Source organism: Hypomesus transpacificus, chromosome 22, assembly GCF_021917145.1.
Source record: "Hypomesus transpacificus isolate Combined female chromosome 22, fHypTra1, whole genome shotgun sequence".
Classification (NCBI taxonomy): Eukaryota; Metazoa; Chordata; class Actinopteri; order Osmeriformes; family Osmeridae; genus Hypomesus; species Hypomesus transpacificus.
In genome coordinates this window covers 14,507,630-14,522,999 of record NC_061081.1, presented here as the reverse complement: position 1 = coordinate 14,522,999, position 15,370 = coordinate 14,507,630, and the positions used below count along the sequence as shown (strand labels likewise).

Sequence of the window (15,370 nt, the reverse complement as noted above, 5' to 3'; positions counted from 1 at the left end):
CCCGGCCCCAGGCCCGACATCAGACCCAGGCCCAGCCTCAGACCTAGCCTCAGCCCCTGTCCCAGCCTCAACCCCTGTCCCAGCTCCTATACCAGCCTCTATCCCAGCCCCTGTCTCAGCCCCTGTCTCAGCCCCTGCCCCAGCCCCTACCTCAGCCCCAGGCCGGATACCTGCCCCAGCCTCAGCCCCAGCCTCAGCCCCTGTCTCAGCCCCTGTCCCAGCCTCAGCCCCAGCCTCAGCCCCAGCCTCAGCCCCTGTCTCAGCCCCTGTCCCAGCCTCAGCCCCAGCCTCAGCCCCAGCCTCAGCCCCTGTCTCAGCCCCTGTCCCAGCCTCAGCCCCTGTCCCAGCCTCAGCCCCTGTCCCAGCCTCAGCCCCTGTCCCAGCCCCGGCATCAGGTACAGTCCCAGCAGCTCCAGATCCAGTCGCAGATCCACGACAGGTAATCGGATTCATTATATCGCAAACACACACTGTGGATTTCAAAATTGTACACCTGTGTCTTACTTCATTAATGTTCTATCCACAGTGCATTTATTTAATAAAACATGTATTATCCAATTGCAGATGGACTCGGAGGATGTAGACGAGGCCTCGCCCCTCCCCGCTATTTCTATGGAAACCACAGAGACCAGAACAGTCGCCACGGAGACGAGCCCCGTCGACACCAAGGAAGGAGCTCGCAGACCTAGCGCCAGCGCTAAAGAGTCGTTGTTCGCCCGACTCAAAGCCCGTCTCAGGCCCCGCCCACATCCCAGCGCCACGGAAACTGACTCCTCCCCCGTCTCTCCTAAGAAACCCAGAATGTCTAAAGCCGCTAACCAGCCCAAGGCTACAAATAACGCAGCCGGCAAGTCTGGCCAATCAGGAAGAGCCGATACGGCTGTGACTCCGCCCAGACCGGTTGAGCCTCTCAAGTCGTCGACTCCCATGACGACCAGGGGACGTAGCACAGCCCAGTTAGAGAAGGCCCCAGAGTCAACCTCCAAGACCCCTACAGCCCCCCAGCGCAGCCCCCTCAACGGAAACCCCTGCTCAAGCACGCCTCAGTACTGCTCCCCCTCCACCCCGCCACCCACAGCCTCTCGCTCCAGTCACAAGCGCTCCCCTCCCTCCCCACGCAGCCCGACCCCCAGATTCGCCACCCTCCGTCACACCACCGCCGCTTCCACCAAAACATCCCCGCAGCCGGACACCCCCGACAAAGAACCACCGCAAGACGATCCCAATTCGCCGAGTCAACCGCTGCAGCGCATCGGCAACCGCCTGTTGAAGAATCAGTGCGGCGCTTGCGGCCGCGTCCTCAGCAGTACGGCGACGCTGGAGAGCCACGTGAGCCAGCACACCGGGGACCGGCCGTTCTTCTGCACGCTCTGCGGCAAGGGCTTCCCGGACGCCAAGGGCCTGAACCGGCACGGCCGGGTGCACAGCGGCGAGAGCCACGAGTGTCCGCAGTGCAGCAAGACGTTCACGTACCGCTTCGGCTTGACCAAGCACCTCCAGATGGTCCACGGCCACCTGAGGCCTTTCACCTGCCAGGTGTGCAGCAAGGGCTTCTTCACCCAGAGGGACGTGGAGGCCCACTTGAGGGTCCACACAGGGGAGAAACCCTTCCACTGCTCTCTGTGCGAGAAAAAATTCAAGAGGAAAGTGGAGTTGAACGTCCACCTGCGCTGGCACAACGGGGAGAAGAGGCACTGGTGCCCGTTCTGCGGGAAGGGCTTCCTGGACTATAATAACCTGAAGAGGCACAAACTGATCCACACGGGGGAGAAACCACATCGCTGCCCTCAGTGCGGGAAGACGTTCACCCAGTCTGGGCACCTGAAGAAACACCTGAAGAACGTGCACAGGTTGGGGGAGGGGCACCAGGGTTAGATGCGTGATGAACACACACACACCCTGGGCTCATCAGGACAGTTCACACTGCACCAACAGTGTCTAAGAAACACCAAACATTCTACTGTTAGCTGTTGGGGTTAGAATGTTTGGAAAGATGACTGTCATTTTCACACTGCTCCAACAAACACCAACAAATGTGTGTGTGTGAGGCAGTGTGTGTGTAAGGAAGTGTGTGTGTGAGGAAGTGTGTGTGTGTGTGTGTGTGTGAGGCAGTGTGGGTGTGAGGCAGTGTGTGTATGTGTGTGTGAGGCAGTGTGTGTGTGTGTGTTGAACACACAAATGTGTTAGGTTGTGTTGGTTTGGTGTGAAATAACTGTTACAATGACTAATGAATGTTATTTTATTTCAAACCAAACAGACAACCGTAGAATGCTTGGTGTTTGTTGGGGAAGTGTGAACTAGTTTCAATGGGCCACATTCACTCCACTTGTGCTAAATAACGAAAAGAAATCCCAATTTTAAGTGAACATATTTCACTTATACTTCTAGAACAAGGTAAATGGGGTGATCACAGCTGTGGTTGTCTCGTGTGCAGGAAGCAGACGCACACATCTGTGGTTTTACCCGAAGATTGAGTTTAGTACCGTCATTGCAAACATTAGATAGAAGTTCGAGGGAGGTCTGGTTTGAAAAAGGGCTTTGTGTGACCACAGCCAAACGTGAGGAGGAAGTCGGTTTATAGTTCATTTAAATAACATGAATGACACAGAATACTGCGGAATGCATTGGGAAAGCCTATTTGTTCATGTTTACATTATAAAAACACACAAGCTGTCCCATAACAGCACGGACATGTGAGGTAGTTACAGTGAGGACTGGGATTCTGCTTCATCCATTTATTCTGTCATGTATTCTATTTATTTTAAATCCTGTAACATCTTTCTTGATGAAAGATTTAAAAACTCCCTAGAAATGATAAAATATATCATTCGTAAAAAAGATTTGTTAATCAGTAACATGCCCATTGCTGTGAACAAGGATCAAGTAATGAGTCCTTCTCTAGGTGTTTGTAAAGAATGTTCCACAATTATTTAAAAAAAAATGTTCCTATGTAGTTGTCTGAATTATGATTCAGAGAGTTTGACTGTACAATTCAGGATCTGGTTGGTAAAACCTGACCCTTGGCACTTAATTCAAAAATGTATCGCAGCTATTCTTGGATCTTTGGACCCAATAATCACAAATCCTGTTTTTAACATTAATTTGTTTATCCGAGCCTGCGATGCATTATATATTGCAACACAAGGAGCTTCAAGACATGTTAACACATTTTAACTTTATAAATGTGTACATTTGGTCAAACCGTTTTGTAAACTACACTTAAATGTGTAAAAGAAATGCATTTTGCATTTATTTTGGGGGATTTTTTTCTGAAAACTGTGAATTAAAATGGAAAATGTTTTATATTTGCGTCAATAACTTTGTACTTGATATAACTATCAACTATCTTTAGGCGGTTGCAGATGCAGATTTTTTCTTGTATAAAGTTATTAAACGATTGTTTTAAAGATTTGTTTACACTAATATTGCTGTCCTCTTAATAGCTTCTAAACACCAGAGGAGATTGTTTTCTGAGTCGTTTCCTCAGATTTAAACAAACACAAATGAAAGACGGTGAAATACATCTTTATTTTGACGACAAGTAAATCCTTTCAGATTATTCGCAGATTCCATTTTGTGGAGACGAGATTTATTTGGTAGGTAGGTGAGGAATACACTTCAGTATGACTTGCAATACTCAGTATCCCTCAACGGAGACAATTCCCCCAAAAATTACGATGGGAAGCTTAAGCACAAAAATTTAAAATTTTCTCTTTTGCATTTCCCTCCGAAATCTATTTGGCAGTTTAAAACACTAGAGGTCGCCAGGCACTCAATGTTGTCATTCTGGCCAATAGGGAGGCAGTGAAGGCGAAGTCAGCAGAACGGCTAGCCAATCCCAGGCCTACAGAAGCAGGAAGAGGTCTCTCAGAGGTGTGAGGGCGGAGCCTAGCAGACACACCAGCAGGGGGAGGGACAGAGCCAGGGGGGCGGGGCCAGAAGAGCGCACTATGGAGTGGAAACAGTTCCCTACGTTCCCCTCGTTGTCCACGGCGACCAGCTCGAACACCTGGGAGCAGCAGGAGGCGTCGTAAGTCGCCGTGACGACAGGGTCGCTAAGCGAGGTGAGGGTGAGGTTGCCGGTGCCCTGGCGCAGGGTGAGGCTCTTGATGCCGGTGCCGTTGCCGTCGGAGATGTTGGCAGAGAGCCCCCAGCGGAGGGTGGTGTCGGTGGGGCAGTCAAAGGGGCAGTGGTCTGCCTCTACACTGACCAACTTACACAGGGGAGGGGTGAAGTCTGTGATCTGGGGGGAGAGAGAGAGAGAATGAGTGAGAGGGGGAGAGAGAGAGAGTGAGGAGAGAGAGGGGGAGAGAGAGCGAGAGAGGGGTGGTGAAAGAGAAAGGGGGGAGTCAGTGGTAGGGAAAAGACAAGACATGGAGAAAGTGATGTCAGGAACAGGAGCATTAATGGTAGATAGAGAAGATATAGCTCAGTGGTTAGAGCATTTGACTGCAGATCAAAGATCTCAGGTTCAAATCATTTGTGTTTGTTTATATTGTCTGCTAAACAAACACATTAAAGGGAAAGAGATAAGACGAAGAAGAAAGAAAGACGAGAGACGAGACAGGAAGTCCCTCTGTACCTTCTTGACCACGGACAGTCTGAGGACAGCGTAGTTCGAGTCCCCCCCTCCGGGAGCCTTGGCCTCCAGGGTCAGGGTCACGTCTGTGCCCGAGGGCGTGCTGGCGGGTGGGGTGATGGTCAGGGTGCCGTTGGCCACGCCTGTCGCTGACACTGGAATGCTGGAGGGAGAGGAGAGGTGTGTGTGTGTGTCCTCACACACATCAGTCCTGTTGTTTTAATACAACTTTGACTGTCATGAAATCTTTGTTGTCCTTGTCGCCCTACCTGGCTGGGAACCCCATGGGGATTCCTCTGTCGTTCTTTACAGAGAAGGTGCAGCTGCCGCTGGTTGCCGAGGTTACCACTGTGAAGGGTAGGGAGAACACCTCACCAGGCTCCACTGAGCTGTCAATCACAGCCTGGAGGAAGGGGGGTGGGGGGAGGGAGTGGGAGGGGAGGTCAGAAATGAAGAAAGGAAAAGAAAGGGAGGTAAGAAATAGTAGAGAGGTAGGAGGCAGGAAGGAAAAGTATTAGTCAGAGTGAGTATGTTGTATCTTCAAAGAAAATCCCACTGATCTGATTGGTCCTAATCTCAAGGTAAACAGGAAGTCCCTCCCCCACCTTGATGGAGACATTGGAGACTGACATCTGGGTGGTGGACTGTCTCTGGAACTCGCTGGCCGACTCCACGTCCGTCCCGTTCAACAGCACCACAAACTCCCCTGCAGGCACCTTGATTACCGTCACCAGGAAGTCACCGTTGCCCACGTCTTTCAGATCCCCTCTGACGACCTCGGACCCGGACACCGTCACCATGGAAACGTCTCCCACCTTGACGGACGCCGGCCCTTTCCTGCCCATCACCGACACCAACAGCATGGCAGGGTTGCCTAGGGCAACGGGAAGAAGGCAAGAAAGGAAGAGGAAAGAGAGTTGGGAATAGTCTGGTAAGTGTGGGAGTCTTTAATCTTGTCAAACTACCTAGGATAGTAAACCAAGAAAAAAATGAACTTGTGAGGACATTTGTGGGCCCCACAACTGTCTGTGTGTAGTGTACACCGCCTTACACACACACACACACACACACACACACACACACACACACTGCCTCACACACACACACTGCCTCACACACACACACACTGCCTTACACACACACACTGCCTCACACACACACACACACACTACCTCTCACACACACACACTTCCTCACACACACACTGCCTCACACACACACACACACACACACTACCTCTCACACACACACACTTCCTCACACACACACTGCCTCACACACACACATATGGAAGCAAATCCGTGACAATGTTTTGAATTTTAAAAGGCATTGAATACTTCATACCGAAAGACCGAATTCTCATATGAATATGTTTCAATGTAGAATAAAATTCAGGTTGCTCAAATTCAAGCAACAAAAAATTGATCTTAAAAAATTTGAGCTCCACAAATTCAAGCCAAAGATATTCAGGGCAAAAAATGTTTTTGAATCTATCAAATTTTAGTCAAATAAATTCGAGGTCAAAAATGTCAGACTGTATTATCCTGGATACCATGGATAGGTTGAGCAATCAAGCCTTAATGCAAGATTTGATCACATCGGTCTTGTTTAAATTTCAATAATAAGTATTCAATGCCTTTTAAAATGTGTGCGTGTGAGACAGTGTGTGTTTGTCAGTTTGTGTGTCTTATGTGTGTAGTGTAGTGTGTGTGTGTGTAGTGTGTTGCTACCTGCTTGAGGGCGGCCGGTGATGACAGCGTAGCCTGGGTGCGGACCCTCGAACGCCTCCACAAAGTCATAGATGAAGGTGATGATGCTCTGGCCTGGTGACACACATACACACACAAGAGCCAACACACACACAAGAGCGAACACACACACACACACAAGAGCCAACACATTGTGAGAACACAAGGTAATATTAAAAAACAATTGGTTTCATCACTTGCCTTTGTTCGGTCTAATTTACGTCATATAAATTGGATTACTGGAATTTTGTTTTGAAAGGTTCACAGTTTTTTGGGGAAAATTGGACAAGCCTTAATGTTGATCACTGTGATCTGTTAACAATATATCCAACAATCCATCTCTTTTACTGCACTAAGATAAATCAAGTACACTCTAAAACGTTTAGAACTGTAAGTGATGCAGGTCGGCCATTTTGTGCCACCGGGTCGGCCATTTTGTGCCACCGGGTCGGCCATTTTGTGCCACGGGGTCGGCCATTTCGTGCCACGGGGTCGGCCATTTCGTGCCACAGGGTCGGCCATTTCGTGCCTCAGGTCGGCCATTGCATTTTAACGCTCACCTGTGACCTTGAGTGTGTAGGGGCTGGAGGACTGGACGTTGATCTCCCAGACTCCGGCCAGTTTGTCGGGGTTGAGGCGGATGCGCCGGAGGTTCCCCACAGAAAACACCGTCCCCAGCTTCCCGCTGGGCTCCGCCTGGCTCTGGGTCACTCCTAGGGGCAAAGGTCACAAGAGATCACCAACAGGATCGTTCAGGTTTCGGGTTTGTGTTGACATTCTTGGAATTCCTTTAGTTTCTTTTCTTGATAAGGTGGACAGGCATGGAAACAATGTTGCCAAAAGAGAACAGTGTGTGGGTGACTGGGTGGGTGAAACCGTGCTCAAAACACACAGATGTTACCTCCTTCACTCATGTCAGATCTGTAATGGAGAAGGAAGTTGGAAGCAGTGCCGGTCCTAGCACGTTTGGCGCCATAGGCAAGGTTTGTCTCTACCCAACCTCCCCCCCCCCCCCCCGGTCCCCCCCGTCTCCTTGTTTCTCCATGGTTACCTGCTGGGTTCTTCAAGATGAAGGGAACAGAGGTTCCGGTGATGTAGATGGTGATGTTGGTCAGAGACGCGTCCAGCAGGAAGGAGAAGGTCTCTGTCTTCCCTGGGCTCCTCGCCCGCTGGAGAACAGTCACCTGACCAGATGGAGAAGGAGATCTTAGCAGGCTTTCCCCCTCCCCCCAAAAAAAACTTTTAAAGAATAAACTTTATTGTTGTTGTATACATTTAGAATACATACAATTAAATTGTATTGTAAGAGAGAGAAAGAGAGAGAGAAACAGAGAGAAAGAGAGAGAGAGAGCCAGGGAGAGAGAGAGAACGCACCAGTGCGGAGGTGGAGGAGTCGAGGATGATGTCTGTGGCCTGGGGCAGGGAGCTCTTGGACACCAGGATGGCCTGCCCCCCTGAGGCTAGAGCCAGGTCACGGTAGGCATCAAACATGGCCCGGACCCCCAGGTCACGCCGACGTCTCCCGGTGTTCGTCATGAAGAATGACACCTGGAGCAAGAGAGGGGAGGGGAGAGCGTGGAGGGGAGAAGGGTGAAGAAGAGAGGAGGGAGGATGGAGGAGGGAAGTGGAGAGAAGAGGGGAGAGGAGAGAGGAGGTGTGGGGAGGGAGGATGGAGGAGGGAAGTGGAGAGAAGAAGGGAGAAGAGAGAGGAGGTGTGGCGAGGGTTTGGAAGGGAGGATGGAAGAGGGAAGAGGCGAGAGGAGGTTTGGGGAGGGTTTGGGAGGGAGGATGGAAGAGGGAAGAGGAGAGAGGAGGTTTGGGGAGGGTTTGGGAAGGTGGGTGGGTGGGGATGATAAGTGGAGAAAGTTGATAAGTGTCTGAGGGAGTGTGTTTCTCTGGGGCACATTTCTCTGTGTGTACGCGTGTGTGTGTGTGTACGCGTGTGTGTATGTGTGTAAGTGTGTGTGTGTACGCGTGTGTGTGTGTACACGTGTGTGTATGTGTGTATGTGTGTAAGTGTGTGTGTGTACGTGTGTGTGTGTGTACGCGTGTGTGTATGTGTGTAAGTGTGTGTGTGTATGCGTGTGTGTGTGTACGCGTGTGTGTGTGTACACGTGTGTATGCGCTCACCGTAGACTTGGTGCTCCTGATGAGAGCTACGATGGTGTCCTTCAGAGCAATGTCTTTCGCCTCGGCATCGGTGAACACATAGACGTGGGAGGAGCCTGGAGCGCCCGTCAGGGCCAGCTGGAGAGAGGGAGGATAGAGGAGGAGGAGAGAGGGAGGATGGAGGAGGAGGAGAGGGAGGATGTAGGAGGAGAGAGGGAGGATGGAGGAGGAGGAGAGAGGGAGGATGGAGGAGGAGAGAGGGATTGAGGATGGAGGAGGAGGAGAGAGGGAGGATAGAGGAGGAGAAAGGGAGGATGGAGGAGGAGAGAGGGATGATGGAGGAGGAGGAGAGAGGGAGGATGGAGGAGGAGGAGAGAGGGATGATGGAGGAGGAGAGAGGGAGGATGGAGGAGAGAGGGATGGGAAAAGACGAGAAAGAGGAAAAAGATGAAAGGAAAGGTAGAAGAGAACACGTGGCTCGTAAATACAGACGTTCCTTGAAGACTGAAACACTGCAGAAATACACACTTCTATGTGCACTACTTGTAAGTCATTGTTTTGGATAACTGTAAGTCGGTCTGGATAAGAGCGTCTGCTAAATGACTGAATGTAAATGGATAACAGTGTCTGCTAGATGTATCATATATCAATGTAAATACAAGAACAAGGTTTGGCAACCTGGTGGCAAATGTGTGTTGGAAAAACTGAGATGAAAAGTTTGTGTCTAACGATTTTTGGGGGTGTGAATCGGATGCTGTCAGTCCCAGTACCTGCAGTCCTGATAGACACATCTCTGGTAAGTCTCCACCTCCATCAGCTGTGAGCTTGGAGATCTCTGCTTTCATCACATCCGGATTTATGGTCCTGATCAGAGGCCCGAATGCTGCACACACACACACACAGAGAGACACGCACACACACACACACACACACACACACACACACACAGAGAGACACGTACACACACACACACACAGAGAGACACGTGCGTGCACGCACACACACAAACAATAGATTAGTGTGTACTAGACAGGGGACTAGTGTGTACTAGACAGGGGTCATGGGAGGGTGGGTACCGGGGTCGTTGAAGGGCACCAGGATGTATTCAGACGGCTCATCCTGGGTTCCTTTCTTGGTGTCGATGATGTTGAAGACGACCCTGCGCGCCTCCGCAATGTCATCCTTCATGCTGCCCGTGGTGTCGATGACGAACACGATCACAGAGGAACGGGCTATACCCATCAGACTGAGGGGGAGGGAGGTGAGGGGGGAGGTGAGGGGGAGGGAGGTGAGGGGGGAGGGAGGTGAGGGAGGGAGGTGAGGGAGGGAGGTGAGGGGGGAGGGAGGGAGGTGAGGGGGAGGGAGGTGAGGGGGGAGTTGAGCATTTGACGGCATTTCATTTATAACCCAACACAAACACCCAGATGACAGTGTTTTACACGTGCATGCGTCCAGCGTCCTACCGTAGGTATTCTCCGTTGCCAACAACATTCCGGATGTTGTCCAGCAGCTGGAGGCTGGCGGCGGTTGCTACGGCGATAGCGTTGTCGTGGAAGGCAGCGTTGTCGGGGCGACGCTCGTCCTTGTTGATGCCGCCGCGAGGGTTGGTCGTGCTGGTAAGGTCTGCTTCCCCCCCGTGACTGCACTTACCTGTTAGAGAGGGGGGGGGGTTAGAGAGCTGGGGGGGGGGGTGTAGGTGTGTACGTTGATACGGTGTAGTGACATGGTGTGTGTGTGACCTGGAGGCTTGGCTGGAGAGATGATCCCCATGTATCCTGAGGTGAGCTTCTTGTCCTTTAGGATGCTGGGCAGGATCTGGTTAGGACAGGTGCCACTGGCACAGTCACTGCAGGTAGGGGTGTCCACACCTGCCCAACACACACACACACACAATGTCACTATACTGTATTTACACAACATCTACACACAGACACACACACACATACACTTACACAACACACCCATTTTAAGAAAACTACGCAACACACACAAGTTTACAAAACACCAACACAACCATTGCACAATTCATGCAGAACAGTAAGTAAAATGCATACTATGCAGAGACCATTAAGACACAAATACACACACACACAGACACAGTCTTGGACTGTGGACCTGTTAGCTCTCTATTCACCCTGTGAATGTACAAAAGGATAGGATAGCATTTTTCACAATCGTTTATCTCTCATTTCTTATCTGTTCTCTCTGTGTTCAGGCTACACACCTACAGATTCACTTGATCTTCTCTGTAAATCTCAAGCTTTAATGGGTTTGGTACATTTTCATATCTCCTAAATCAGTGGTTCCCAACCCTGGTCCTCAGGCCACCCTGTCCTGCATGTTTTAGAGCTCTGTAAAAGCCTACTTATGACCATTCATTTGAATCAGGTGTGTTGGAGCATCTAAACATCTAAAACATGGGAAACTCTCACACACGCACACACGCACACACACACATACACACATACACACACAGACCTGCCAGGTTCTCCAGGGGTAGGTCAGGGCGGATGAGGTTGAGATAGGGTTCCTTGTGCCCCAGCTCCACCCAGTTGCTGTGACTGTAGAAGTCCTGGACGCGCACACACACACACATTGTATAAATATATATATTTGCTAGACAGGAGATATGTCCCCAACCAGAGTCTGAGGTCATGCGGGACTACAAACTACGATGGTGGCCGCTGACAGAACTACGTTTCCCAAGACGGTGGGGGAGCATAAAGAAGGACGATTGCTAGCAGGGCTGGATAGGCTTCATAGAAAGGAGAGAGGTACGCGGTGAGAGGATTGGAACTGTGGCCTGATTGCAGGAAAGTTCCTGTGGGGGAAAGTGAACTATTTCAAAGCTTTTTTCTTTGAATTTTTGTTTTTTGTTTTTTTGTGGCAATTTATTTGTGGCAAGGCTGGAAATTGAAAACCCCTTTTACTCTTTTTGAAAGCCTGCTTTGTATCTTCCTTGACAACAATTTGCAGTACCGACATACAGATGAACAGCCTCCCATGTTGTTACAATCTATGTTGTGTGTGTATGTGTGTGTTGTGTGTATGTGTGTGTTGTGTGTATATGTGTGTGTTGTGTGTGTGTTGTGTGTATATGTGTGTGTTGTGTGTATGTGTGTGTTGTATGTATGTGTGTGTTGTGTGGTGTGTGTTGTGTGTATGTGTGTGTTGTGTGTGTATGTGTGTGTTGTATGTGTGTGTTGTGTGTATGTGGTGTGTTGTGTGTATGTGTGTGTTGTGTGTATGTGTGTGTTGTGTGTATGTGTTGTGTGTCTCCATACCTGTAGCGTGTGTGTGTTGTGTGTCTCCATAACTGTAGTGTGTGTGTGTTGTGTGTCTCCATACCTGTAGTGTGTGTGTGTTGTGTGTACGTGTGTGTGTGTTGTGTGTCTCCATACCTGTAGCGTGTGTGTGTTGTGTGTCTCCATACCTGTAGTGTGTGTGGTGTGTGTATGTGTGTATTGTGTGTATGTGTGTGTGTGTGTTGTGTGTATGTGTGTGTGTGTTGTGTGTCTCCATACCTGTAGTGTGTGTGTTGTGTGTATGTGTGTGTGTGTTGTGTGTCTCCATACCTGCAGCGTGTGTGTGTTGTGTGTATGTGTGTGTGTGGTGTGTGTCTCCATACCTGCAGCGTGTGCAGGACTCTGCCCAGAGTCTCTCTGGCTGCCTGGTAGTTCTTGTTGGCGACGTTTGCCTTGATGCTGGCCACGCCCTCTGTGATTAGGCCACGCCCCTCAGCGAAAGCCTCAGAGTTGAAGTGGTGCTGTGGGCTGTTGACAGTCACTTGTTCAATCACTTGTTTGCGCAAGTGTGTGTGCGTGTATATGTGTGTGTGTCTGTTGATAGTCGCATGTTTATTTAGTTTGTTTGCATTAATGTGTGTGTGTTGAGAGTTGCACATCTATATTATAGTCTGTGTGTGTGAAGTCAGAAGTCAGTTACACAGGAGTTAGTAACAGGAAGTGGAGGGAGGTACAGGAAGTGGAAAGGAGGTACAGGAAGTGAAGGGGAGGAACAGGAAGTGAAGGGGAGGAACAGGAAGGGAGGTACAGGAAGTGGTGGGGAGGTACAGGAAGTGGAAGGGAGGTACAGGAAGTGAAGGGGAGGAACAGGAAGAGGAGGGGAGGTACAGGAAGAGGAGGGGAGGAACAGGAAGTGGAGGGGAGGAACAGGAAGAGGAGGGGAGGTACAGGAAGTGGAGGGTAGGAACAGGAAGTGGAAGCGTCTGACCTGTTGGCGAGGTCTCGGTCCACCAGCCCGTTCTGGACGTAGATCTCGTTGAGCGCCGAGCGGAACTTGGCAGCGGACACATCTCCGGTGGCGGTTGGGCCCAGACATGCTCGCACCAGCTCCTCTGCAGAGGGGCCCTGGGAGCCAGGGGTCAGAGGTCAACCAATGAGGGATGTCATCGTTTTTTCAGGGGGGGGGGGTCAACCCCCCTTCAGTTTTAATTCATGTTTTGAGACGTATGCTCTGAGACTTCATTCTGTTCAGATTTCTAAATAGTGCGATTTTATATAAATATCCATGGTTGTCACGGCGACAATGTATCATGTGAGTGTGTTATGCGGGGATGACAGTTCCTGTGTGCGCGCACGCGTTACCACGGCGACGGTACTGTTCGTGTGTCGTTACCGTGGGGTTGAAGTCGTCCCCTCCGTCCTCGATGACGTCGCGACACACCTCTGTGACCTTCTGCAGGAGCGCCGTGCCTGTGATACTGACGTGGGTGGAGGCCCCGCCCCCGATCGGAGCGAACGCCAGCACGCCGCCGTCTGATAGGACGAGGGCCAGGAAGGCCACGCCCACAATTAGTGACATCTAAGGTGGAGACAACAGAGATGTTAGGACGACCAGGGTTGTGACTAATGCCCACTGACTGTTGCTTTTACCATCAACCCTACTGACCCACTATCATACTCTTGAAGATCTTTTTCAACATCATCAACATCACCAACATCATCACTATCATCAACATCACCAACATCATCACCATCATCAACATCACCTACATCATCACTATCGACATCATCATCAACATCATCATTAACATCATCACCACCACCAACATCATCTTACTGTGTGTTGAGGCAGTTACTCTACAGGCTGTTTGGAGTGTAGCACTACAACCACGAACGATCGTCAGAAAGACAAACGTACCCCCCCCCATTCCCCGGAAAAAGAATACAATTAAAATACTGATATGTATTTTATACATTTTTATTCTGTGTAAAACGATCAATATAGCTCATCGCAGTTACAGTCCAAGCGTAGAGTAGACCCCCTCTGCTCTGAAGTCAGGATCACATGTTTACAGACGGAGAGCGAAGAGTGAAGAAGTAAAGAAGATCGAAAGGAATATCTAGAGGCCAGACCTGGCGTAGAAATGTCGTGTTTTGAGAGAAGTTCTCACACCCAAAATATAAATATCCACGAGCTGTGAGATGGAAACCATGACGACACAAGCTGTGAGATGGAAACCATGACGACACAAGCTACACGCTGAATCACTGAATGATTGTGTTTAAGAATCGGTGTGGTGGAAGCGTATGACTACAGATCAAAAGATTGCAGGTTTAATTCATCTTCTGTGCTCTGACTGGCTTTGAATGAAGTGCAGAATGAATGACATCATAGAGCAGTTTGGCAAACACGATAGAAAATATTAAAAAAAACAACTAATTGTTGCATTTGACAGATTTAGGATTTAGATCCACAAATTACATTTCCTTCTGTTAGAAAAGTCTGTGGAATGTAACAAAATGTGTATTTTTATACTATATACACGTGTATACATGTATGAATGAAATTTATATTAGCGGTTAAAACGGACTATGTACACACATTTAAATGACAGAATCAATATTTAAGAAGACATCAATTTACCTTTCTGTCAAACACACACACACACACTCATCCCTCAAGCTATGAACCCTCCTGGATGTTCTTGTGTTTGTATAAATACAAAAACCCTTTCTTTTTTTTACCTCAGGTTCCTCAAACGTGTTTTCAGAGGGAATTCCTTTCAGGCTGTCCGGTTCTCTATACAGTCCTTTGTCAGGCACACGAGCATATGTACAGGATGATCAGAGAGCAGGGGGATCAGAGAGCAGGGTGACTGGACTATGGGCTGGGCGGCGGACACGGGTGGGGTTATGACAGGTTAGGGTGTGTGTGACCCGCAATCATTAACTTGTAAGTAAAATACAGATTACAGCGATGGACAATCCCTGCTGTTCAATCCCATCTGATAGGAGTGTTCCATAAAGACCATTCTAGCAATACTGTATGTGTGTGTGTGAGTGTGCGTGTTGTTTAAGTGCGTGTGTACCGTTTGGGTACTATATCGACTAGGAAGGTCAGGGTTAGGGTTTGGGTCATGATTAGGGTTAGGGTGGTGTGTAAGACAATAACGCAATGGTTACGGTTATGGTTATGATTCAGTTTCGTCTGAAACTGACGTTATTGGCTACCTTCTGTATCAGGAACAGGAGAGCTCTTCCCAAGCAGCAACGCATCACGCCTGAGGACTGAGAACAGGTTTAAACACACTCAGAAAGGGTTTGTTACACACACCTGGGGGGAACAGGAAGTGGGGAAACGATTTGGTCATATAAACTGGGATGAACAGGAAGTGGTAATATGGGTTGAATCATAATTAAACAAAGGCACAAAGTCTGTGAACAAGACCATGTCCTCAGACCAACAATACTTCCATCCCAGTTCTCAGAGATGGTGCAGAAAGTGCTTAAGCCCTTTTGACCTCTGTACGTCAGCCCTCTGTATGACCAATACCTTCTTATCCAGCAAACATTGCACAAGCTCCATGTGGAGGAATGTACAATAAGGTTTCCACTAATGTGTGTGTTTGTCAAGTACAGTTCAAAAGTACGTGGGTCCTTCCCAGTCATAAAAATGCAGCAATCCTTTT

General features: G+C 49.3%; 2 protein-coding genes across 2 annotated transcripts; one reads left to right on the top strand and one right to left on the bottom strand.

Moving 5' to 3' along the window:
* Positions 1–313: 313 nt before the first annotated feature.
* On the top strand, positions 314–3,303 carry LOC124484184 (zinc finger protein 229-like). Its single transcript, XM_047044995.1, has 2 exons — positions 314–439; positions 565–3,303. Exon 2 carries the CDS (start codon positions 565–567, stop codon positions 1,873–1,875), a length of 1,311 nt encoding a protein of 436 aa, XP_046900951.1. The 5' UTR covers positions 314–439; the 3' UTR covers positions 1,876–3,303.
* Positions 3,304–3,509: 206 nt separating this feature from the next.
* vwa11 (von Willebrand factor A domain containing 11) lies at positions 3,510–14,542 on the bottom strand. Its single transcript, XM_047045765.1, has 18 exons — positions 14,427–14,542; positions 13,075–13,260; positions 12,670–12,806; positions 12,065–12,209; positions 10,915–11,008; positions 10,176–10,304; positions 9,900–10,086; positions 9,513–9,682; positions 9,207–9,319; positions 8,458–8,574; positions 7,702–7,875; positions 7,379–7,511; positions 6,888–7,040; positions 6,310–6,402; positions 5,185–5,453; positions 4,849–4,982; positions 4,583–4,742; positions 3,510–4,243 (listed from the first exon to the last, which is right to left on the bottom strand). Exons 2-18 carry the CDS (start codon positions 13,258–13,260, stop codon positions 3,845–3,847), a joined length of 2,793 nt encoding a protein of 930 aa, XP_046901721.1. The 5' UTR covers positions 14,427–14,542; the 3' UTR covers positions 3,510–3,844.
* Between the last annotated feature and the right edge of the window lie 828 nt (positions 14,543–15,370).